Source organism: Rhipicephalus sanguineus, chromosome 7 (assembly GCF_013339695.2).
Source record: "Rhipicephalus sanguineus isolate Rsan-2018 chromosome 7, BIME_Rsan_1.4, whole genome shotgun sequence".
Classification (NCBI taxonomy): domain Eukaryota; kingdom Metazoa; phylum Arthropoda; class Arachnida; order Ixodida; family Ixodidae; genus Rhipicephalus; species Rhipicephalus sanguineus.
In genome coordinates, this window is record NC_051182.1 from 12,317,860 (window position 1) to 12,341,665 (window position 23,806).

General features: G+C 48.5%; 1 protein-coding gene across 1 annotated transcript; it reads right to left on the reverse strand.

Moving 5' to 3' along the window:
• Window positions 1-3,839: 3,839 nt before the first annotated feature.
• LOC119400582 (homeobox protein MOX-2) lies at window positions 3,840-23,286 on the reverse strand. The gene is made up of 4 exons (XM_049417727.1): window positions 23,127-23,286; window positions 22,291-22,344; window positions 9,445-9,602; window positions 3,840-4,024 (listed from the first exon to the last, which is right to left on the reverse strand). Exons 1-4 carry the CDS (start codon window positions 23,284-23,286, stop codon window positions 3,842-3,844), a joined length of 555 nt encoding a protein of 184 aa, XP_049273684.1. The 3' UTR covers window positions 3,840-3,841.
• Window positions 23,287-23,806: the final 520 nt, after the last annotated feature.

A 23,806-nucleotide genomic window follows, 5' to 3' on the forward strand; every position in this document is an offset into this window, starting at 1 on the left:
TTGCGAAGAAGGACGGTTCTGTGCGGTTCTGTGTGGACTACAGACGACTCAACAAGATCACTCGTAAGGACGTGTATCCACTGCCGCGAATAGACGACGCGATTGATAGCTTGCAAGGCGCCGAATTCTTTTCATCTCTCGATTTGCGCTCAGGGTACTGGCAAGTACCTATGGCTGATGATGCTCGACCGAAGACCGCCTTTGTCACGCCCGACGGCCTGTACGAATTTAACGTCATGCCGTTTGGGCTGTGTAATGCGCCCGCCACCTTTGAGCGCATGATGGATACCGTTCTGCGCAACCTGAAATGGCACACGTGCTTGTGCTACCTCGACGACGTCGTCGTGTTTGCTCCGGACTTCTCCACGCATCTTCAACGCCTACGGCATGTTTTGACGCGTTTGAGCGACGCCGGTCTGCAACTGAATCTAAAGAAGTGCCGGTTTGCAGCACGGCAGCTGACAATCCTCGGCTACGTCGTGTCCAAGGACGGAATTCTTCCTGATCCCGCCAAGCTTCGGGCCGTGACTGAGTTCCCCAAACCTACGTCCGTCAAAGAACTGCGCAGTTTCGTAGGACTGTGTTCCTACTTTCGGCGCTTCATTCGAAATTTCGCGACTATCATATCGCCACTGACGAAGCTTCACGGAAGTAACGGGCCCCTCCATTCGTGGTCGTCGGAGTGCGACGACGCTTTCGCAAAGCTCCGTCGTTTGTTGACGTCGCCTCCCATACTACGCCACTACGACCCTGCGGCCCCTACAGAGGTACACACAGACGCTAGCGGTGTTGGCCTTGGCGCTGTCCTTGCGCAGCGCAAACCAGGGTTCCCTGAATATGTCGTGGCATATGCAAGTCGTACGCTTACTAAAGCCGAGACCAATTACACCGTCACCGAAAAGGAATGCCTGGCGATCATCTGGGCCCTTACGAAATTCCGACCTTATTTGTATGGTCGCCCATTTGATGTCATCACCGACCATCATGCACTATGCTGGTTGTCGTCATTGAAGGATCCCTCAGGCCGCCTCGCCCGCTGGGCACTTCGCCTACAGGACTACGATATCCGCGTGCTGTACCGCAACGGACGCCAGCATGCTGACGCCGACGCACTCTCGCGCTCCCCCTTGCCTGACGACAATGCTTCCAGCTCAGTGTCTCACAATGCCGTTTCGTCTATCGACATTCAAACCATCGCCACTGAACAGCGCAAGGATCACTGGATTGCCTCACTGATAGCCTTGCTGAGTGATCCATCGGCGACACCATCCACTCGCGCATTGCGTCGTCAAGCGCACCATTTCGCCGTTCGCGACGACCTCCTCCACCGACGCAATTACGGCGACGGCCGCCAGTGGCTACTCGTAATACCCCGCAGCCTGCGTTCTGACATATGCGAGTCGTTCCACTCTGACCCGCAGTGTGCACACTCTGGGGTATCGAAAACCTGCCACCGCATTCGCCAACGGTACTTTTGGCGAGGGATGTACCGCTACGTGCAGAAGTTCGTTCGCTCCTGCATCGATTGTCAGCGCCGCAAAACTTCAACGCACCTGTCGCCGGCAGGTCTGCAACCTCTACCTTGCCCTGACCGGCCGTTTGGGCGCGTTGGCATCGATTTGTATGGACCACTTCCTCTAACGTCGGCTGGTAACCGCTGGGCCATCGTCGCTGTTGACCACCTTACGCGATACGCCGAAACTGCCGCCCTCCCAGCGGCTACAGCGCGCGATGTTGCCTCCTTCCTGCTGCACCGATTCATGCTGCGCCACGGTCCACCCCAGGAGCTGCTCAGCGATCGAGGTCGTGTCTTCTTGTCCGAAGTCGTCGAAGCCATTCTCAAAGAGTGCAACGTTGTTCACCGGAAAACTACTGCTTACCACCCGCAGACGAATGGCCTCACCGAAAGCTTTAACCGCACGCTCGGCGACATGCTCTCGATGTACGTCGCCGCCGATCACACAAATTGGGATGCCATTCTGCCTTTCGTCACCTACGCCTATAACACCGCCCCGCAGAGCACTACTGGTTTCTCGCCCTTTTTCTTATTGTACGGCAGGCACCCGTCGCACACGATCGACACAATCCTTCCCTACAAGCCGGACCCGTCTGAGTGTGCGCCTATTTCTGCCACAGCAAGACTCGCTGAGGAGTGTCGGGAGCTTGCCAAGACATTTACTACGAATGACCAAGGGCGGCAGAAGAGCATTCGCGGTGACACCACCACTTCTGCGCCCACGTTCCTCCCTGGAGCACTCGTATGGCTCTCGGTCCCTACCACTGCACCTGGCCTCTCTTCAAAACTACTGCCGAAATACGACGGCCCCTACCGTGTCGTCGAACGCACGTCCCCGGTCAACTACGTGATCGAACCCCTTGAACCATCTTCGGACATGCGCCGTCGAGGGCGCGACATTGTCAACGTTGAGCGCCTGAAACCCTACCATGACCCGCTCATAGTGACAAGCAGTTAGGTCGCCAGGCGGCTCCCTTTTCGTACCCGGGGTAATTGTAGCGAAGCGCTGGAAGCCTGTAATGGGTCGCCCTCTCGAGCGCTTACTAGTGGGTCGTCCTCTTCCGCTCTTCTGGGACAGCACGCTCCTCGCGCTCAGAGTCGGCACCCCGCCTTGACTGTCGCAGTCGTTTATCGTCGCCGAGTGCCCGCTAATAAACGGTCATTATTTTTATTTTTCACCTTTCTGTAAAATGGATGTTAGCACTGAGTGCCGTAGAATAGTAGTTCGGCAGTATGTAACAAAAATGAATTGCAAAAATTTTATCCGATATATGTCCAAGTGCCATAGGTTTAAAATTCAAAGAACACCCATGGTTGTTGTAAAACGAACATACTCCCATTGCACACCTAAAAATTGAAAAAGGGTGCGCGAAGGGTGTGCAAAGAAAACATTACGCCCTTTCGGATAATATTGACAGAAAAATGGGGTGTACGATAGGTGTTTTATCTCAAAAACACCTATACGGGTGTGAAACGGTTTGCAGTGTAGGAACGGTGCAACTGCGCGTTGACGGGGCTAAACGCGGAGGCCTTCACTCCACCGCTCCCAGACGGCGGCACCACCCCGCGAACCAAGAGCACTGTGAGAGGAAAGTGTGAGAGATAAAAGACGCGTTCGTGAAGCCTCCTGCATGTGTGACCGTGGCACAGTGCCTGCTGCGCCATCGTCACGCATGCAGGAGGCCTTTTAGAGTGTGCTCATTAGTCCCAGTCTGCCCTCTCTCTCTCTCTCGTTTTCAGGCAACCCGCGTTTTTACTGTAAGTATCGTTTGCTCTCGTGTTTATTTGTTACACGTCAAAAAACAGGTATAAAGAAAAAAAGACCATGGCGCAGTGGCTAGAGCGTTCGTCACCAATCGTCGCGGACCGAGAGGTCGTGGGTTCGGCTCCAGTTTACGGAGCTCTGTTCTTCTAGATTTTTTTTCTTTACCATCTCATCGGGTGCATTTTGCTGACGTATTTCCTTGGTGGAAATGCGACATGAGAATCTTGGTGGGCCCCTGCATAAAACACTTTGGTGCTTAAAAAAAACCTGTACAGGCGTCATGCAATGCGAAGAGTTCCGTTAACAGGCGTACAATATTGCGTGGCAGAAGGGTAGAATTGCATTAAGCGTAACACCATGTGAACTGTTAACGAGTGGGTCGTTCGAAGGGTGCAAAACAGCGCAGCCGACAGGAGGGGACAGAAGAGGACACAGAGGATTCTGTACATAAGAAAGCATGATAGAAGCGCATTTTCTCCATGCGTTAAACCATATCAGTGTTTTCTGCAGAAGGAATGTTTTGACATGGTTGAAGGTCCAGCAGGAGTTGCGCAAGATTTTTATAGTAAGCAGTTGCCGTCGGAGTTCACTGAACAGCACGTGGGCATAAGTTGCCGCTTGTCAGGGTCAGCCTGCAGCATGATAGTGCTCCTCGGTAGAGAAGGAATGGGCTCCCATGCTGCCTTGGCTGCTGACCGGCTCCGCTTGCACTTCATGCGCCTGTTCTGGAACCATATCTTGACCTGCGCGACAGATACTTCTCAGTCTTAGAAATGTTTGATGGCTGTGTGGTTCTGCAGGCAATAATTTCCAGAAATATTTCAAAAATCGAACGTCCCTGATGCAAGCGCACTGATTGTTAACAGCGAGTTTGAAAAGACAGGAAATGTTCCCCATGAACTCGAAAATTTCGTTCGGCTTCCCTCGTGTGACTCTCTACTGGCCGTATGACCTAAGTCTTCACCGACGAGCGGGGCAAAGGGTAGTAAGAACTTAAAGCGATTAGGTGGGCTAGTTGGGATACTGAAGTTTAATGCTTTTTGAGTGCTTAAAAAAATGAAAGACCGATGGGTGCCTACATTTCTTGGCCCCCAGTCATTTTCCTATAAAATGCTGGAAGCATCAGCTGCGGTCGAAAACTGGTACCCTAAATTAAATTCAGCTAATACGAAAATGGTCAAAAGTGGCATCGCTATGAACTGCCTGAAGACCTCAAAGTCATGCGAACACCGGCTCGCTCTGAGCTTGCAAAAGAAAGTCCAAAGATTAGGTGTGACAGCGTTCCCGCAACGGATCATTGCCTCTGTGATAGAGGACCTTCTTATTCCAGTAAAATTCAATGGCCGACGGCAACTGGTGCCCGGAGTTAAATGCATAAACGACCCGTCGTTGGTGAAGCATCTTATAGCGGAGTTCAATCCGGTGGTGGTGGTGGTGGTGTGCGGCGTGACCACCCTTACTGCGCATGCGCAGGCCCTCTCCACACACCTCCTCTCCCTCTTCACTCCCCTCCCCCTCCCTTGGCAGTTGTGCTTGTCTCAGTTTCTTCAGAAATGCTTAAACCACTTAAACGTTCAGGATCCGTTCATGGTGTCTAATTCAGAGGTAGTTGTGCATTACTTGAAAAACTGCAAACCAGGCAAATTCCGTATGTTTAGTATTGATGCAGAAGATTTATATTATTCTATACCGCAGAGGGAATTGATAGGATGTGTGCAAAGATGCTTTGATTTGTACAATGATGAGTGTGAATTTGTCAATAAGTGCTGTGTTTCTGTCAGTTCCTTCCTAGAATTATTAAGCTGTTATTTAAGATCCACTGTTATAGGTTTTGAGGGTAAGCTGTACTTGCAAAGAGAGGGTATTTTTATCGGGTCGAAGATTGCCCCGGTTCTGAGCAATATATTTTTGGGTTGCGTTGATGAAGATATTGAACAGGAGCTTGGTGGGTGTGGTGTAAAAATTTTTAGGTATGTTGATGACTATCTTGTAATCGTAGATGAAAGTAAAAGCTCCAGAACTTTGGGTGACGTACTTGACGTTTTCAAGAGGGTTGGCAAGGGTCTAAAATTCACGTATGAGGCTCCTCAGCAGAACGAGCTGCGGTTTCTTGATTTGATGTTGTCCGCCTCTCATGATCACATTTGTTGGGAGTTTTGGCCACGTTCTAAAAAAGAAATTTTGAGCTATTCGTCTGGCCATTCAAAAATTGTGAAAGATGGCATTGCTGGCTCTGTTCTACGGTCAGCTATTAATAAGACGTGCTTTCATAAAATATATGACAGTGTGTCAAGACAGGTCGGTAGGTTAAAAAGTGCGGGGTTCCCGGATCATGTTTTGACACGTACTTGTGAAAAGTTAATTCGAGCAGTAAAACAAGGGGAGGGCAAGGAAGCAAAGAAAGAACAAATCGATGAGAAAAAGAAGAAATGTGTGGCCGTTGTACCGTATGTTCATGCTTTGTCCCATGGTTTGAAAAATGTCGCACGTAGATATGGGGTGGAAGTGGTTTTTTCGGTACCAAACAAATTAGGGGCTATTTGCGAACGTGTAGAGAGACAGGCAGAGGCCAAAAAAGAAAAAGAAAAGAGAGAAGGCTGTGGTGTTAAGCACAAAAATCCGGCTATCAGTTGTGCTACGAATGTGGTTTACAGTCTGCCGTTATCTTGCGGCTCTGTTTATGTAGGCCAGACGGGCCGATGTGTTAACGTGAGATTAAGGGAACATGCGGCCAACTTACGTTGTGATAGTTTTTCGCACATTTCTCAGCATTGTCAGAAGTGCGGCTGCGCGCCTCAGTTTAGCCTCACTAGCATCATTTCAAGGCATCATGATAAGACGACTCGGGAAGTAATCGAGGCATGGAACATTCAAAATAAAAAACAGTCTTGTGTCAGCTGTCCCTCGATTGCGCTACAGGATAAAGAAATCTTGTACCTGAATGGTTAACGTGCTTTGGGTTTTGGTTGTTTTTTTTTTTTTTGGTTTTTGACGTTGTGTGAGGCCACGTGTGTGTATATGTCTGCTCTATTATATGGAATAAACTTTAGTTGTGAGTCGGCGCTTGTGTTCGTGTGATCCTTCGTATTTTCGTCTTCCTTGTTGCGCCGTTCTGAAGCCATGCATCTGTACCAACTCGCCCAATTGTCAGTGCTACTCCCCTGTCCCCTCTCCCCCTCTCTTCTTTCCCCCTCTCCCTCCCATCTCCCCTTTCCCCTCTCACCGATCCCCCTCTCCACTCCCCCTCTGACACGCGGGCTCTACATGCCGAAACGCCGCTTCGAATCGCCTCATGGTCCTTTAGCGGGAGATGGCAGAGTTTTCAGGAGTAAGAATGGATTTGGCACTTATAGATTGAACATTTCATTTGGATTTGAATTCGCTATGCAAAAGAAGTCTGAATGGCATCGAATCAACGATATAGCAATATTTTTCGAGAAAATTAACACCGCCTTCTGCTTTCGTCGGCGCCATCCTTTGTTGCATGGGCGTAATGGCGACTCGAAAGGCGAGCGGTTCTTCCTGCACCGTTCTGGACTGTCGGCAGCGTGTCCTTGTCTTTGGCATCTGTTGAAGGCCTCCGAAAAATGCTTCAGCTCTTCTTCTTAGCTGCTTCTTAGCTGGCTTTAAGCGCGCCATTAGAGACTATAAATGGTCACCGGATTTAGTGTCTAAATGTTCACGATGACGATGCCTTGCTGAGTTCGAATGGCAGGACTGGTATGTTAGCTTTAGAAAGCTATCTGTGCTGTAAGTGCGTGTTATTCCTCAAAGATCGCATTAGAAGGCGTAAAAATCATGCTTCGAACAAGGCCATTACTACGCATCCCTGGTTTGCTGCTTACACTTTAAAATCATTTGTGGTTGTTTGGTCGTGGTAACCGCGATATTGAGATATGTGTGAAAAGGGGGCCAACTCATAGGTTGGAAATGAAATGCGCGTCCATTGCCACATTGCCGCTGCTGATTCGCTCTCGGTGGCGGCGTCGACTACTTGGGGTTACAGGTATGTTTCCACGCTTTCCTTGGCTCGAGACTCCAGTGAGAGCACTGTGGTCATCCTTTTTATATAAAGTCCGGCAATCTTTCTAGAATTTTGAACCCCATGAAAATGCTGAGACGGTTCTAAGAGATTTCGTAACGGAAATGTTTAAAAGGTGTAATTGCGAGTGCAAGAGGGGAAACACTTGAAAAACGGTCTTATTGTGGTACAGTAAAAGCTCATTGACTCGGAAACGAAGTGGACTATAAAATTGTTTGAATTAAGCGGAGTTCCAATTAGCGGGCGGCACTAGAATGAACATCGCACACACTGCGCGGGCAGAACCCAAAGAAGCCACCGCTGAACTCGTTATCGCGAACTAGGCACTACTGCACGTTTGTGGCTGGTGATTTCGTAAATTCAGTTCAGGGAGCTCTAACAGCGAACATAATCAATTGATCAGTCAGTGATACGCCAGAAATAAGCGCCGACATGCATGCATGTGGGCAGTGAGCCTTATTGTGAACTATATGATGATATTTATGCTCCAAAACACGTTTATTTACATGGCAGAGTTGCATTTGCATTTCCTTGCGTTTTTTCTGTCGCGACTCCACGAGCATCGTTTGCAGCTTGCCCGAGACCTCCAGCGCAGCGTCCGAATGCTCACCTGCTGAGAAATGCTGCTGTTTTGTTGTTTTGCATCTCTAGTAAATTTGGTTTGGTTTGGTTTTGCAACACAAGGCCGACTTGGAGTAGCAATGCGAACCACGCTCCCAGTACTAATTAACTGTTGTGGATACCGACGCGCTCGAATTATCGGGAGTTTTCCCCCATAGAAATACACAAGGCTATGCCGGGACCAGGGCGTCAGTTCCAATTACCTGTAAGTTCGAATTAACCGAGTTCGAATTAAGAGATTTTACTCTATTACATTCTCTTTTCAATAAACTTTGTTCACGATGACAGTGACCGGACACTGAAAAAATCTACAGCGACAGAGAAAGCTGACTTCCTGTGCGCCTTGTCCATAATGATTATTGGTTCAGAGAACACAGCGCACGTGTAATTGAGATAACTTTAGTCTTATTAAGCGCATTCTCTATACACCTAAATAGTGTATACGCCCATGTGGCTTTGACCATATAGACACCGTAATTAGTATTGAATGAGCAATGTTTCAAATACTCAAAGACCCCACATATGACGCTTTCTCATGAGGCCGTGACCTCATAAGTTGAGGAGCGCCAGCCCTTTAATCACACGCCCAATCACACAAAAGTTGGAAGCCTCGCTTCCGACTGTTGAGAGCGCGTGGCAGCGGCTCACGGGGTCGTGGACTGAAGACCTCGCTCACGCCCAGGGCCCGCTGAAAGACCCCACGGCTTCTCTTTGCTTTCATACCTGCTCTCTCTCTTCTTTCTCCCTCTTTGAAAGCTTTAACGAAGAGCTTGCTCAGTCTAGTAAGTATATGACTTGCCTGCTCAGACACCAGAGATATAAAGTTCTGCTACTGGTAATAATGGATGTCGTCAGCGCATATATAGGCACGCCTGCCTTATACAAACGGGCAGGTTCAATGGATTTCTCGATGCTTCAGGGTATATCACCATAGGCGTGCGCAGGGTTCCCCATCAGGGGGGGGGGGGCAAAAGTTCATCGCAGCGCCCACCCCCCCTCTATTTAGTCAATGTGCGAGGCAGGTTGCGCCTAAATCTAAATCTTAGGTCACCTAAACGTGCACCTAAATCTAAGTACACAGGCCTCAAGCATTCTGGCCTCCATCGAAAATTTGGCCGCCGCGGCCGGAATTCGATCCCGCGACCTTCGGGTCAGCAGTCGAGCACCGTAACCACTAGACCACCGTGGCGGGTGCGGTTAATATATCCTATGAAGTGTTTGACATAAATTCTACAACACTATAGTGAAAAGAACTTAAAGTTCTACGTTGTCAGCACCCGAAGATTGTCCTAAAGAGGGCAAACTAGTGTGGAACAGCCTGGTAAGAAGCACCAATAAATTTATTTCGCTCTCGTGAATCATTTTACAATGTACCTGTGTACCTAGGAAAGTTTGTAGGGGCCGCCGAATATTTGCTGTGTTACAGAATGTTTCACTGTTGGAAAAGCATGGCAACGTCATTCGTGTTCTCTATGCCGATAACGGCCGGGCCACACGCACCTGTCTTTCGGTGAGGTCCAAAGCCAAGGCTATCTCGTAGCGCCGCAGACGGGTGAGGTAGTTGCGCAGTGAAAACTCCGCTTCCAGCGCCTCCACTTGGCCTCGGCTGAAGGCGGTGCGCTCTTTGCGCGGCTCTGCTCGCTGCTCTGGGGGACGGTCTGCGTGGCAGAACACAGGGTGTACGCTTAATTTCGGGCTCACGACTACAACCGCCATACAAAGCATGACAAGCTCAAGTATGGCCATATCAAGAGCTGCGCAATGACATTCACAAATCATCTTCTACCGTCGCTGAAATTAACCTTAAAGCGAGAAGTGGAAATATATGTAATTTCTATCTGTAGTGAATGTTACGTCATTGAACCTAAGCTATATATTGCGCAAATGGAAGCCTACTTCAATACAAGCCTGCTCACAATGACTTTTTGGTAGCCTTGTCCATGCATAATGGCAATATTGCCACGAGATCAGCTTGTGTTATGCTGTGTCTTCCCTGACCGGCTTCTATGTGCCGCTGTGGACGAGAGATGAGGACAAGTCTTGAGCTTCGTTGTAGCGTCTCAAAGGCCATGGACACCAGAAAGAAACGTACGACAACACGCAGCGCTTTCTGGTGACCATGTCCTCTGCCGCGCTACAGCCTTAAAAAAATGACCAACAAGCCCGCGCATTTACCCTTATGGAGGACAAGGAAGTGGCAAAGACAATGAACTCGAGTTGTCAGCGATCAGATTAGTTCTGGTGTTCTGATAGACAGAGGTTTCTCAGCAGTGCCACACCAACATAACGTGGCAATATTACTAAGCGCCAGAAAAGAGACCACCCTAAAGAAGCTCATTGTCAAAAACGAGCGTTCACAACAGCGTCAAGAGTAAGCGTCAAGTCATCGCGCCGATGCCTTCGAGGGTGCGCGCGGCGCGATTTTAATCAGAGGCTGCCGATAAATACCGCGCCCGCCTTCCGCCGACAGAGAAACGCTAGCAAAACAGCCAGTGCGCTTGAACACAAGTGTACGCGCAAGAAAAACAAAACAAAATCGAGCAAGCGACGCCTGACGCAATCTGACACAAGACGGCTACAACCGACGTGCATCGAACATACGAGAAGGTACTCGCCCTTTCCCAAGTTTTCACTGTACTGCGAACGGATTGTCGAACAATCTCGTACAAGGGCTCAAACCCATATAAGCGTGCAGAGGCGGGGGGAAGTCAGTCAGGGAAGAAGTGTATTAATGATGCAGGTCGATCACTGAAGAAATGGCATGAAAGTCTGTCAGAGAGAAGAGGCCTGTAATCAGCAACTGCCGAAAGGGCATCACTGGTCAGCGCTAGAGTCAACGTGGTTCAATGTGTGTCCGTGTTTCTGGAAGAAGAATCTTCGAGAAACGCCCCAAGAATACGCCGTGAACCGGACTGTGAACCAGCCTTGTGAATATGATGGGACTTTTGGTATTCTCTAATTCGTGCGTTTGCATTTGGAGTACAACTGAATCACTTGTTATCGATTATTGTTAAACCCATGTAACGTGTTATTACTCGCTTAATTGATAATATACACTTTTTGTGTTTGTCAACTCTGTGCTCTGACTCGGTCTTTGGACCATGACCGGCACTGTTGGCGCGTTAAAAGGACCTGCTCTTAAGTTGTCTAAAGCGTTTGAGGGAACCAAATACAAGCTGTGAATTTCACCGCTGACTGAATTATTTGATAGGTTGTGGTTCCTTTCATATTCTTCTGTATGGAGTACAACCGGTTGATCTACCTTATACACGGACTGTTATGCGCCATTAACTAATAAATAAAATAAAAATGACTTGTGAATTCAGTGCGCATTTTTCTGCCTCGTCATGGTTTTAAACTGAAGCCATGAAGTCCTGAAGTCGCTGGCTCTCCGATCTGAGTGAAGGACAAAACTAGCATATCATGGCGCGCACACGAATAAAAAATATGTCGAAGCACAGGGACCGGCAACTATTGACTACCGCACGGCAGGAAGGTCTACAGTAGTCAGAATAGTGCATAAAGGTGAAGTCGAGGCTTTGACGGAAGCCCGTCTGGTCGGGAAGTAACATGATGGAATAAAAGCAGGACACCGACCATGAAATAAAATGCGGAAAAAGACGTTTCGGCTCCCCTGACAGGAGCCTTGTTCACAATGAAAGCGAGGAAGAGTGAAGCGATTCTTATGAGGGCTTTAAAATATGACGTAAGCAGCGGCTGTAGATAAGAGGGGGCGTTCCGTCATTTCAGTTCAAAGTATGATCCGTCGTTTGAATCACGATGGATTCTAAACGGTGTCTTGCAGACAGTTTTTTAACACGAAAGTGTTTTATGCCGGGGTCCACCAAGTACATACGTCACGGATATGACGTTGATAAAATGGACGCCAACGGGTGAGAAAGAAAAAAACCAAGAAAAAGACACCCCGCTGGGAATCGAACCCACGACGTTGCGGCCACGACGGCAAGCGCCCAACGCCCTACCGACTACGCTAACTCAGAAGATGCTAGACACGGCGCGAACGCGCCTTATATCTTTCACACATTCTCTTTCGCGGCGGGCGGAGCGGGGTGGTGCCGCCGTCTGTGAGATGTGAAAAGAAGTAATGCTTCACGATCGACACTCACTAGCTCTTACTCCGAGATTGCACGCGATATCGGAGGCCATGGTTAAAGCGTCTTGATACCAGAGAGGTAGACTGGCGGTGCTGGCGTCGCCGAGGCACCCTTGACGCAGTTACGTTCTTTGCCCTTGGCTTCGTGTTAGCGTGCGTCGGCTCATCGAAGTAGTGCAGCTTCCACGTGCACCAACGGGATTTCTCCGCCGCCGACTGCTTAGGTTGCGAGAGCACGGACAAACAAAACTGCTGCAATATGCGTTGCAGAAAGGACGCGATTTCGACGGGCGAATGTCGTGCCTTCGTGGAGCGAGACAGAGGCCAGCGGAACGCACGCGTTTGCGGCTCAGGCTGCGAACCTCTACCTCCCGTGTTGCTGAAGCGCAGTGTGTGTTATGTATGCATGAGCACAGGCGTCGGCTACCCATTACCAGAAAGCGCACACCGTGCCTTTTCTCTCCCTAATTGACGACGCTTTGAAGAAGTGCATACCGGGTACCAGTGTTGATTATGAGCGTGTTGATCTTCATCCTTGCGCGGGATTCACGATTCGCTGTGTCCAAATATATGTTCACACCGTCAGCTACCACAACGGTTTAATCATGATCATGGACGTTAGTCGTCGCGATAGAGACATGCTGTCAACATGGGTGCATCCACGTAAAACAGTGCTATAGCTGCCAAACACGAATAGGCATTGTACAAGCTCTCATATATCACTACACAATAAGCACTACTTCTGTGAAGACACGTTTCACTTTCGTGTTATACTGACTCCTATGACGGAGGGATCAGCCATGTTTTTTTAACACGAAAGTGTTTTATGCCGGGGTCCACCAAGTACATCCGTCACGGATATGACGTTGATAAAATGGACGCCAACGGGTGAGGAAGAAAAAAACCAAGAAAAATATACCCCGCTGGGAATCGAACCCACGACGTTGCGACCGCGACGGCAAGCGCCCGACGCGCTACCGAGTAAGCTAACTCGGGAGATGCTGGACACGGCGCGAACGCGCCTTATATCTTTCGCGGCGGGCGGAGCGGGGCGGTGCCGCCGTCTGTGAGGTGTGAAAAGAAGTAATGCTTCACGATCGACACTTACTAGCGCTTCCTCCGAGATTGCACGCGATATCGGAGGTAATGGTTAACGCGTCTCGTTACCAGAGAGGTAGACTGGCCGCGCTGCCGTCGCCGAGGCACGCTTGACGCAGTTACGTTCTTTGCCTTTGGCTTCGTGTTAGCGTGCGTCGGCTCAACGGAGTAGCTTCCACGTGCACCAACGGGATTTCTCCGCGGCCGACTGCTTCAATTGCGAGAGCACCGACTAACAAAACTGCTGCAATATGCGTTGCAGAAAGGACGCGATTTCGACGGGCGAATGTCGTGCCTTGGTGAGCGAGAGCAGCGCCTGCGAGACAGAGGCCAGCGGGACGCACGCGTTTGCGGCTCAGGCTACGAACCTCTACCTCCCGTGTTGCTGAAGCGCAGTGTGTGTTATGTATGCCTGAGCACAGGCGTCGGCTACCCGTTACTAGAAAGCGCACACCGTGCCGTTTCTCTCCTTAATTGACGACGCTTTGAAGAAGCGCATACCGGGTACCAGTGTTGATTATGAGCTTGTTGATATCATCTTTACGCGGGATTCACGATTCGCTGTGTCCAAATATCACATCGTCAGCTACCACAACGGTTTAATAATGATCATGGGCGTTAGTCGTCGCGATAGAGACATGCTGTCAACATGGGTGCATCCACGTCAAACGGTGCTATAGCTGCCAAACACGAATAGACATTGTACAAGCTCTCATATATCACTACACAATAAGCACTACTTCTGTGAAGACACGTTTAACTTTCGTGTTATACCGATTCCTATGACGGAGGGATCAGCCATGTTTTTTTCTCCTTTTCCAAGATCGTGCCGTTATCAAAATCAATGTGGTGGCTCAAGTTTTCAACGTGCTCGGCCAAGGCATTCGAAGAAACTTTTTTCTTGTTGACGTCATTGACATGCTGTTTGATCCGCTGTTCGAAATTTCCTGTCTCGCCGATATATACACTGTCACAGCCTTTACATGGGATCCGATAAACTACGCCAGGAAACTTTTCTTTTTGAAGCTTGTCTTTCACATTCACCAGCCGATCACGCAATTTCTGTGTAGGAACACGGGCTACTTGGACGTCGTAATGGCGTTGAACACGGGGGAGACCCTCGTTCACACCAGGCACGTACGGTAATTAGCATGCAATTGAATGTTTGCGAACTCGTCCGGGACCCGGTGCTCCCGCCGTCGCCTGGAGCACCGGGTCCCGGGCGAGTTCGCAAGCATTCAATTGCATGCTAATTTCAAGGCTAGACTTCAGTCTCGTCGCACGAACGAGACGCACGAAAACAAACTGGCTAGGCTATCGCAACCGTTTGAGGCCCAGCGCAGAAACGTTTCCGTGTCCACCGTGCATAACCTGTCGTCGTACCAGCCAAGCTCTGCCGAACTCGCTGTCCTGAGCCTGGGCTTGAATTTCAACGTTGGACCACAAAAAGATGCAAGAAGATTGGTTTGCGCTGTAGAAAATGCAATCAACAAAATTGAACCCGTCAGACGGGATGAGGCACGAACCCGCGCTATAGGCCTTCTTTCACGGTTACGCCCGAACCAAAACATCTCCCCGCTTTCAAGAGAAGAAAAGCAAACAATCAAAGACCTTCGCTCCAATGGAAACCTTGTCATCCTTCCGGCTGACAAGGGCAACGCGACGGTTCTTCTCAACACGGGTGACTACCGCAACAAGATGTTGTCTTTGCTTGCGGACGAGGCGACGTACTGCCGTCTCAAGAAGGACCCCACGGCCAAGGTACAACGCGAGCTGCAAAGGCTTCTTTCTGACGCTTTTCGCGTTATTGATCTAAGCACAAGGGGCTGTACTTCTCCCTTCTGTGCACAAATGGTTCTGCGCCAGCGCTCTATGGTCTGTCAAAAATCCACAAGGCGAACGTCCCAATGCGACCCATTGTCGACTTATACTGGCTCTCCACTTCAGAAGCTTTCCACTTACCTTCATAAGGTTCTCTCCCCCCTTGTTGGCAGAAGTGCCACTCACGTTCGCCATTCCAAAGACTTCATTGACAAGGTTCGTCACTATGCTCCCGATTATCAGGACGCCCTCGTCTCGTTCGACGTCGTGTCGCTTTTCACAAGTGTTCCTATTCGACTCGCCATGGAAACATGTGCCGCCGCCCTTGAAGATGACCCTACACTGCCTGAAAGGACACCCATTGACGTCCCTGACTTGAAAAAGCTCCTTCTGTTTTGCCTGGAGAACACTTCATTCGTGTTCGAAGGCGCCTTCTACAAGCAAGTGCACGGTACACCGATGGGGGCATCTATCTCGGAAACAGCTTCAAATTGAACGATGGAATGGCTTGAAAGTCGTGCATTCGCCTCTTTCAACACGCCGCCCAAGGTGTTCCTTCGTTACGTAGACGACGTGTTTTGCATAATTCACCGAGAAAAAATTCCCTCATTCCTGTCCCACTTAAATAGTATTGAAGCCTCTATTCAATTCACGGCCGAAGTAGAAAGCGACGGCGAACTACCCTTCCTGGACGTCCTTGTGAAACGTGACCAGCGCAGTCTGACGTTTTCTGTGTACAGAAAGAGCACGCACACCGGCAGGTACCTGCATTATGACTCGGTGCACCCGACAAACCAAAAGTGATCGGTGGTGGCCTTCCTTGTCGCCAGAACCAACCGCATCTGCAGAACGCCGAGTAGCAGGGCTGCAGACCTACAGCAAGTGGCTACCCTAAATTTATGCTGAACTCGGTGGAACGCCAGCCGTCTCAGCCGCGAACACCTGACCGTGTGTTGCCAAAAAAACGCGCCGCTATACCGTACGTGTCTGGTGTGCGCGAGGGTCTCGCCCGCGTTCAACGCCGTTACGACGTCCAAGTAGCCCATGTTCCTACACAGAAATTGCGTCGTCGGCTGGTGAATGTGAAAGACAAGCTTCAAAAAGAAAAGTTTCGTGGCGTAGTTTATCGGATCGCATGTAGAGACTGTGACAGTGTATATATCGGCGAGACAGGAAATTTTTAACAGCGGATAAACAGCATGTCAATGACGTCAACAAGAAAACGTTTCTTCAGATGCCTTGGCCGAGCATGCTGAAAACTTGAGCCACCACATTGATTTTGATAACGCCATGATCTTGGAAAAGGAGAACAAAACATGGCTGATCCCTCCGTCATAGGAATCGGTATAACACGAAACTGAAACGTGTCTTCACAGAAGTAGTGCTTATTGTGTAGTGATATATGAGAGCTTGTACAATGTCTATTCGTGTTTGGCAGATATGGCACCGTTTGACGTGGACGCGCCCATGTTGACAGCATGTCTCTATCGCGACGACTAACGACCATGACCATGATTAAACCGTTGTGGTAGCTGACGGTGTGAACATATATTTGGACACAGCGAATCGTGAATCCCGCGTAAGGATGATATCAACAAGCTCATAATCAACATTGGTACCCGGTATGCACTTCTTCAAAGCGTCGTCAATTCAGGAGAGAAACGGCACGGTGTGCGCTTTCTAGTAATGGGTAGCCGACGCCTGTGCTCATGCATACACTAAAACACACTGCGCTTGAGCAACACGGGAGGTAGAGGTTCGTAGCCTGAGCCGCAAACGCGTGCCTCCCGCTGGCCTCTATCGCAGGCGCTGCTCTCGCTCCTCCAAGGCACCGACATTCGCCCGTCGAAATCGCGTCCTTTCTGCAACGCGTATTGCAGCAGTTTTGTTAGTCGGTTCTCTCGCAATTGAAGCAGTCGGCGGCGGAGAAATCCCGTTGGTGCACGTGGAAGCTGCACTACTCCCACGAGCCGACGCACGCTAACACGAAGCCAAAGGCAAAGAACGTAACTGCGTCAGGGGTGCCTCGGCGACGCCAGCGCGGCCAGTCTACCTCTCTGGTAACGAGACGCTTTAACCATGACCTCCAATATCGCGTGCAATCTCGGAGTAAGCGCTAGTAAGTGTCGATCGTGAAGCATTACTTCTTTTCACCTCTCACAGACGGCGGCACCGCCCCGCTCCGCCCGCCGCGAAAGAGAATGCGTGAAAGATATACAAGGCGCGTTCGCGCCCTGTCTAGCATCTCCCGAGTTAGCTTAGTCGGTGGGGCGTCGGGCGCTTGCCGTCGTGGCCGCAGCGTCATGGGTTCGATTTCCAGCGAGCTATCTTTTTCTTGGTTTTTTCTTTCTCACCCGTTGGCGTCCATTTTATCAACGTCATATCCGTGACGGATGTACCTGGTGGACCCCGGCATAAAACACTTTCGTGTTAGAAAAAGATGGTTGATCCCTCCGTCATTGGAATCAGAATAACACGAAAGTAAAGCGTGCCCTTACAGAAGTAACTGAATGTTGAATGTACATTGATATAAGAGAGTTTGTACAATGTATATTGATGTCTGGCAGCTATGCATCGTTTTACGTGGATGCACCCACTTTTATGATTGGTGGTACATCTCCATCCCGACGACTAACGTCCATGTTAAATGATTAAACAAACCCTTGTGGTAGCTGTAGTAGTTAACGGTGAAAGCACAATCAGAGAACGAGGTGTGATAGACAGAAGAGCGTCGCATATTGGACACAGAACTTGGTCGCCATCCCGCGGCATGTTAAAATGTGATTTAACACCACGGCCGGACTAGAGGGAAATGCAAAGCGCGTCGTGCCGCCCCGGTAGCCCGGCCGCGATTTTTCTCGGGACGAGCGCGTGAGCGAGGAACGCGGTGTTACAGCCAGGTGAAGCAGGCGCGCGTTGCAGAGCTATTTTTGGTTTGGATTAGCGTGATGCTGTGAACGAGGCCGATGCTTTTACGACGCTTGGGCTAAGATCGCCACCTCGCGGTGTGTTAAGGCATTGACAAAATTGAACTTCTATTGAAAACGCGCCGAATGGGACGGACGTGTAACGCGTTGCAGGTGCTCATCGCGGAGGCCACAGTAATGGAGAATTACTTTACTTTACCGCTCCCAGAGGGCAACACCACCCCGGCGACCGGGAGAGTGGTAGATATAAAAGGCGCGTTTGTAAAGCCTCTAGAGTCTGTGACCGTGGCGCAGTGGATAGCGTGCCCGGCATATGTTGTTGCGGACCGAGCGGTCGTAGGTTCGATGCCTGTTGATGGAACTTTTTTTCTTTACCATCTGATCGTGTAAATTTTTTCGACGTCATTTCCGTGACGGAAATACGTCACTGAAGTTTAGGTGGACCCCGGCATAAAACACTTTCGTGTTAAAAACTGTCTGCAAAACACCATTTAGAATTCATCGTGATTCAAACGACGGATCATACTTTGAACCGAAATGACGTAACGCTCCCTCTTATCTACAGCCGCTGCTTACGTCATATTTTAAAGCCCTCATAAGCATAGCTTCGCTCGTCCTCGCTTTCATTGTAAACAAGGCTCCCGTCAGGGGAGCCGAAACGTCTTTTTCCGCATTTTATTTCATGGTCGGTGTCCTGCTTTTATTCTATCAGTGCATAAAAGTATGTGGAAAAGAAGAATTTTAACCTTCGGTATGTAAAATGTCGATTGTTGTATAATACAGCCGCAAGGAATTATCAGAAGTGACCTACGGTACAACTGCGATAGGTGACACTCTTCTTCCTGAGCATGCCACTAACAAGTGACAAGCACCATCGATGCTGTGAAGCGTGGGTGGCCGGAAGACAGCAGCCCACAATTAAGCTGGCATTTCATATGCTGATTTCGATTTCGCTGCTCCAATCATCTGCCGCTGGCGCTAGTTTTTCTCCGCTGCACGTTACACAAAAATACAAATCCTGTTCACTATGCACACGTCTTTCAACAAATCAATGTTTTGATTACGCAGCTAGCGATGGCTTTTCGACACATTTCCACGCTTCTTCTTTCGTCCACCGCCTTTTGATGCGTCGCAGTCGTCTTGTTACAAAAGAAAGAACCTTTAGGCCATGCGAAGTCATGTAATACAATGAACCATGATTGAAGCATAACCTGAAAGAGTTTGGTCTTTCTTTTTTCTTTACAAGGAATTCAGCTGTCACATGAACACTGATGACGTCGTTCTTTTAGGAAAAGGAAACGAACCCGATGTGCCTGTATGCGCATTGGACGTAGTAAGAGCTTCTGCAGGAGTGCTGTTCCTGCTGCAGCCAGAACATTCCAGGAAGAGGAGCCCTGGCACATCATCTCTCCCGTCCTGCAAGTTGAAACAGCCAGATTGCACTCTACTGTAACAGCCAAGAGTACATAACGTGTTACCAGATATTACGAAAGCGTACGGTGTCCACTGACCTCATTTCCGTCAAGCCAATTCACACGTCCACCCACCGCCAACATTTTCTGGGGCTCGTTATAACAACGTTGACCTTCATCAGAAGTCGATTTAAGGATGGCCTTAGGGAAGGCGTAAAAAAATTGCTTGTTTCGAAGATCAGGGACGCAAACGAGGATTTTATGAAGAACAGCACGCAGGTCACGAATTACGTAGTTCTGTTTCTTGTCTGAAAAGCTCCAAAGAATTTCACATTTGGCACATATCTGTTGCTCGGTTTCTTCGCAGACGTATGCGCTTCTGACCAAGCTCCCATGGGAACGTTACTTTGAACACACTTTATGATCGTCTTAAAGTCAGTACTGGGCTGGAGCTCATCGGCATCGTTAAAACAGCTCGTAGGTTTGCGATGAAAAAAAAAAATCCACGTATATCCACGAAGTGAATGAAGAGTGGGGCGAAGCTCGGATTGTTCGGTAACCGTGAATCTCCAGTCACATTTCCCACTCTTCATCATGTAATTGAGTGACAACACGTGTGTAGGGTGTACGCATTTTATTGGTCATACTTCGTATGTCGTATTGAGTTCTGGATTCCGTTTTCCTTTCATAAACTACGCTTTGTGATCCGTGATATTTAGAGCCAATTGTTCTTGGATCATATTGTCACGGGGTCGTGACGTCGACGAAGACAACAGCTGGCATGGTCAAAATGAAACTCTTTATTTGGCCGAACTTGTGGCCGGGAAACTGAAAGTCAAACTACAGCGATACAGTGATAGCGGCGAACAGAGCATCGACCGTCGATCAGATGACAAGCGGTTAAGCGCGTCGCCTTTTACAAAGGCGCTATCGAACTTTCCAGCGATAGACGTCAGACTCTGCCCAGGCGGCGCTGCGAAAAACACCGCCACCAGCGCCCTCATCGTAGCCCTGGCACTAACTGGGTAGTGCAAAGAGAGCCGCCCGCAAGCGAATGTGCATAGGCCGCAATATAACCCTCCTCTTTCGTTGGTGTCGAGGCGCGGTTTCCTGAAAATCAAGGACCTGGAAAGCTTCTTCCGCCAATCCACGCTTCAGAAACAAAGGAAGCTGATCAAAGCGAACTGCGAGTACAATGCAAAATAAGTTTTAGTTATTCCCGCGCGCTGCAACTCGCAAGTACAAGCGAGCGTCACACGACACCGAGTTCGAGGCAAGCCCTCCGACATCCGTTCTCTAGAGCCTAAATGCGTTAAAATTGGGTATATACGTATGCCACAGCGATAAAGTACCTACATACACGATCAATTTAATTAGCTATGCATCTTACGATCAGTGGTGCAAAACTCGGTTCATCAGGGGCGAATGGAACCGGCGATTTTCGCCTTTTTAGTTGCATTCTCCCTTAATTCCAATTAGAGCAGCTACAGGGGCTAGTTGGTGTTGCATCTTGGAAATTCGCGCTTTTTTATCGTACGAGGACGGACTGAGTACACACACAAACACAGAGCGCAGACTAACAACTGTTTTATTTCAAGGCATTTTCCTCACATATATACCCAAGTGAAAGCATCACAAAAACCCGAAGCAAGATAAAATATTCAAATGGGCATGCGCATGACATATGAGTTAGTTTGTTCCTATGAAGTGGATTTCTTTTGAAGAAAGATTAATGGATGGTGCGCTGATACATTCGTCGGCATGTGCCTGTGTCATCATGTAAGATTCGGTTATAACTCGTTCCATTTTGTCGTGTACCTGCGACAAGATTGTGGTTTTCTCGAAAAGCGCCTCACATTTACACTGCGAAACATGTGTTGCTAGATTTCCCGGATGCGTGATTAGTTGACAGTTATTTCGATGTTCTCTTAATCTTGTATTTAAACACCTTTCCGTCTGTCGGACGTATCTCCTACCGCATGTCAAAGGAATGTTGTAAACTACTTCCTTATTGCATTCCACAAACTTTCTAACGTGGTTTATACCGCAATTGTTACTCTGGCTTCTTCCCTTGCAGCCATTAACCCTTCGACACATTCCTATTAGTTTTTCCGGAGCCGAGAAAACCAGTTCGACATTCTGTGCATTTGCAATCTTTTTTAGCTTGTGTGAGACTGAGTGTATGTATGGCAGAACTATTGGTCTTGCTTTTTCGGTAGCGGATCCCTCACTTTTACCATTCTTTTTTCCGTTAATTGTTTTTAACAGCTTTTCAGCCACCGACGCAATCACACAATCAGGAAATTCACTGCACTTCAGCCTTTCCACCTGTATGTTGACGCTCTGCGCTATTTTATGAGGACAGGATTTCTGCACACTTTGCTTTAGACTAGAAAATGCTACGCCCCTTTTGATTAACTTTGAATGCGCAGAACTGTATCTCATGATGGCCTTAGTTCCTTTTGTTAAGTACATTTAAGAAAAATCTGAAGGTCTAGAAACTTTAAAGAAGACTCAATTGGCATTTCAAACGTGAATTCTAGCCCCGGAAACACTTCTGTGAACTTCTGCAAGATTTTTTCCACGTTAACTGAATCCGATCTTTTGTATGGTAGGCAAAGCAGGAAATCATCCACGTATCTAAAGCAAGCTTTCACGTGCATCTCATTAAAAAACGGCATTAAAAGTCGGTCTCCCTTTGCCATAAAAAGATTGCACAGCAAAGGAGCTAAGCATGAGCCGATACAGATTCCTTTTCGCTGCGCGTACACACCACCTTCGTATTCAACAAACAGTGATTGCAGATAGAGTTTTAGAAGTTCAATAAAACCGTGCGCACTGGTTCCACATTGTTTTTCGAAAGCTGTTTCACCAAACGACTCTATGCACTCTTCAACGGCTTGGATTGCTGGCGGTTGTGGTATATTGTAAAACATATCTTTAACATCAACAGAAAAACACATAATTGGCTCACTTTCCTTGATGAATGCGATCACTTCCTCGGATCCACGTAGCATGCATGGGTCTTCTATTGGCAGAACAGACAGATGCGTTTTTAGGTACATAGCCACACATCGTTGCCATGTTCCTTTGTCCTCGACGATCATTCGAAAGGGGCGGTTTTCTTTATGCATCTTAATGTTGAAAAACGGGTTTAAGGTGAGTTCACTACTTCCTTTTACTTTCGTTCGTAGCTTGTTGAGGCCAAGTCTTTCACACGTTTTTACAGCCAAATTTTGTACCTGCTTTAGATTTCTTTCGTCGTAGTCAGAAGCTTCAAAATTCTTCATAATTGCTTCTGTCGCCTTTTGTTTATATTCATCTTTCTTCATCACCACGAACCTTGCGGTCTTGTCCGTTAGCAGCAACTTCAGGTTGGAGTGTGTGAGATAGTTGACTGTTTCTTTAACAGCACATCCTCGATTTTTTGGTTTTGAATACCGCATGACGCAGTCCATGCTTTCCGAGATTGTGGCCTCTCTTTTTCCTTCTGGAACTCGATTAGCAATCGAGTGTACGATTCCGATCAACTTTGCCGGTTTAACAGTGGGTTTTACCGCAAACTTTGGTCCCTTGTCGATCGTGCATTGCACCTTCACCGGTAGTTGACACTCCGAAAGATTAATATGGCCTTGTCCGTCTTCGCGTTTTTTTCTTGGTTTTCCGAGGTAACGTCGAAAAGTTCTTTTTCCAGTTTTGCTCCCCAAGAGTTTCTGCCATCTTGTGAAAATGGCGTGTCATCATTTTTGAAGCTTCTCTTTCCAATACGTTGGCACACGTTACTTCAATGCATTGCCGATAGAAACGTACCTGTCTCCAGCTTTCCGCTCGCAGGATCTTGCACAGCCTCCGAGCTGTTTTTTCCGTAGGTGCCATTCTTCCTAGCACTGCTGAAATAACCGGCGATGTCAGACCGTTGTTCAATGCATATGTCAGAGTTCGAGTTCTTGCCCTTTCTTCTGCGATGCATTCCACAAAGAAGTACACACGAGGAAGAGGGGGGAGGTCAGGAACACGAAAGCCCGATGAACCAGAAATAATTGCAATTAGAGCAGCTACAGGGGCTAGTTGGTGTTGCATCTTGGAAATTCGCGCTTTTTTATCGTACGAGGACGGACTGAGTACACACACAAACACAGAGCGCAGACTAACAACTGTTTTATTTCAAGGCATTTTCCTCACATATATACCCAAGTGAAAGCATCACAAAAACCCGAAGCAAGATAAAATATTCAAATGGGCATGCGCATGACATATGAGTTAGTTTGTTCCTATGAAGTGGATTTCTTTTGAAGAAAGATTAATGGATGGTGCGCTGATACATTCGTCGGCATGTGCCTGTGTCATCATGTAAGATTCGGTTATAACTCGTTCCATTTTATCGTGTACCTGCGACAAGATTGTGGTTTTCTCGAAAAGCGGCTCACATTTACACTGCGAAACATGTGTTGCTAGATTTCCCGGATGCGTGATTAGTTGACAGTTATTTC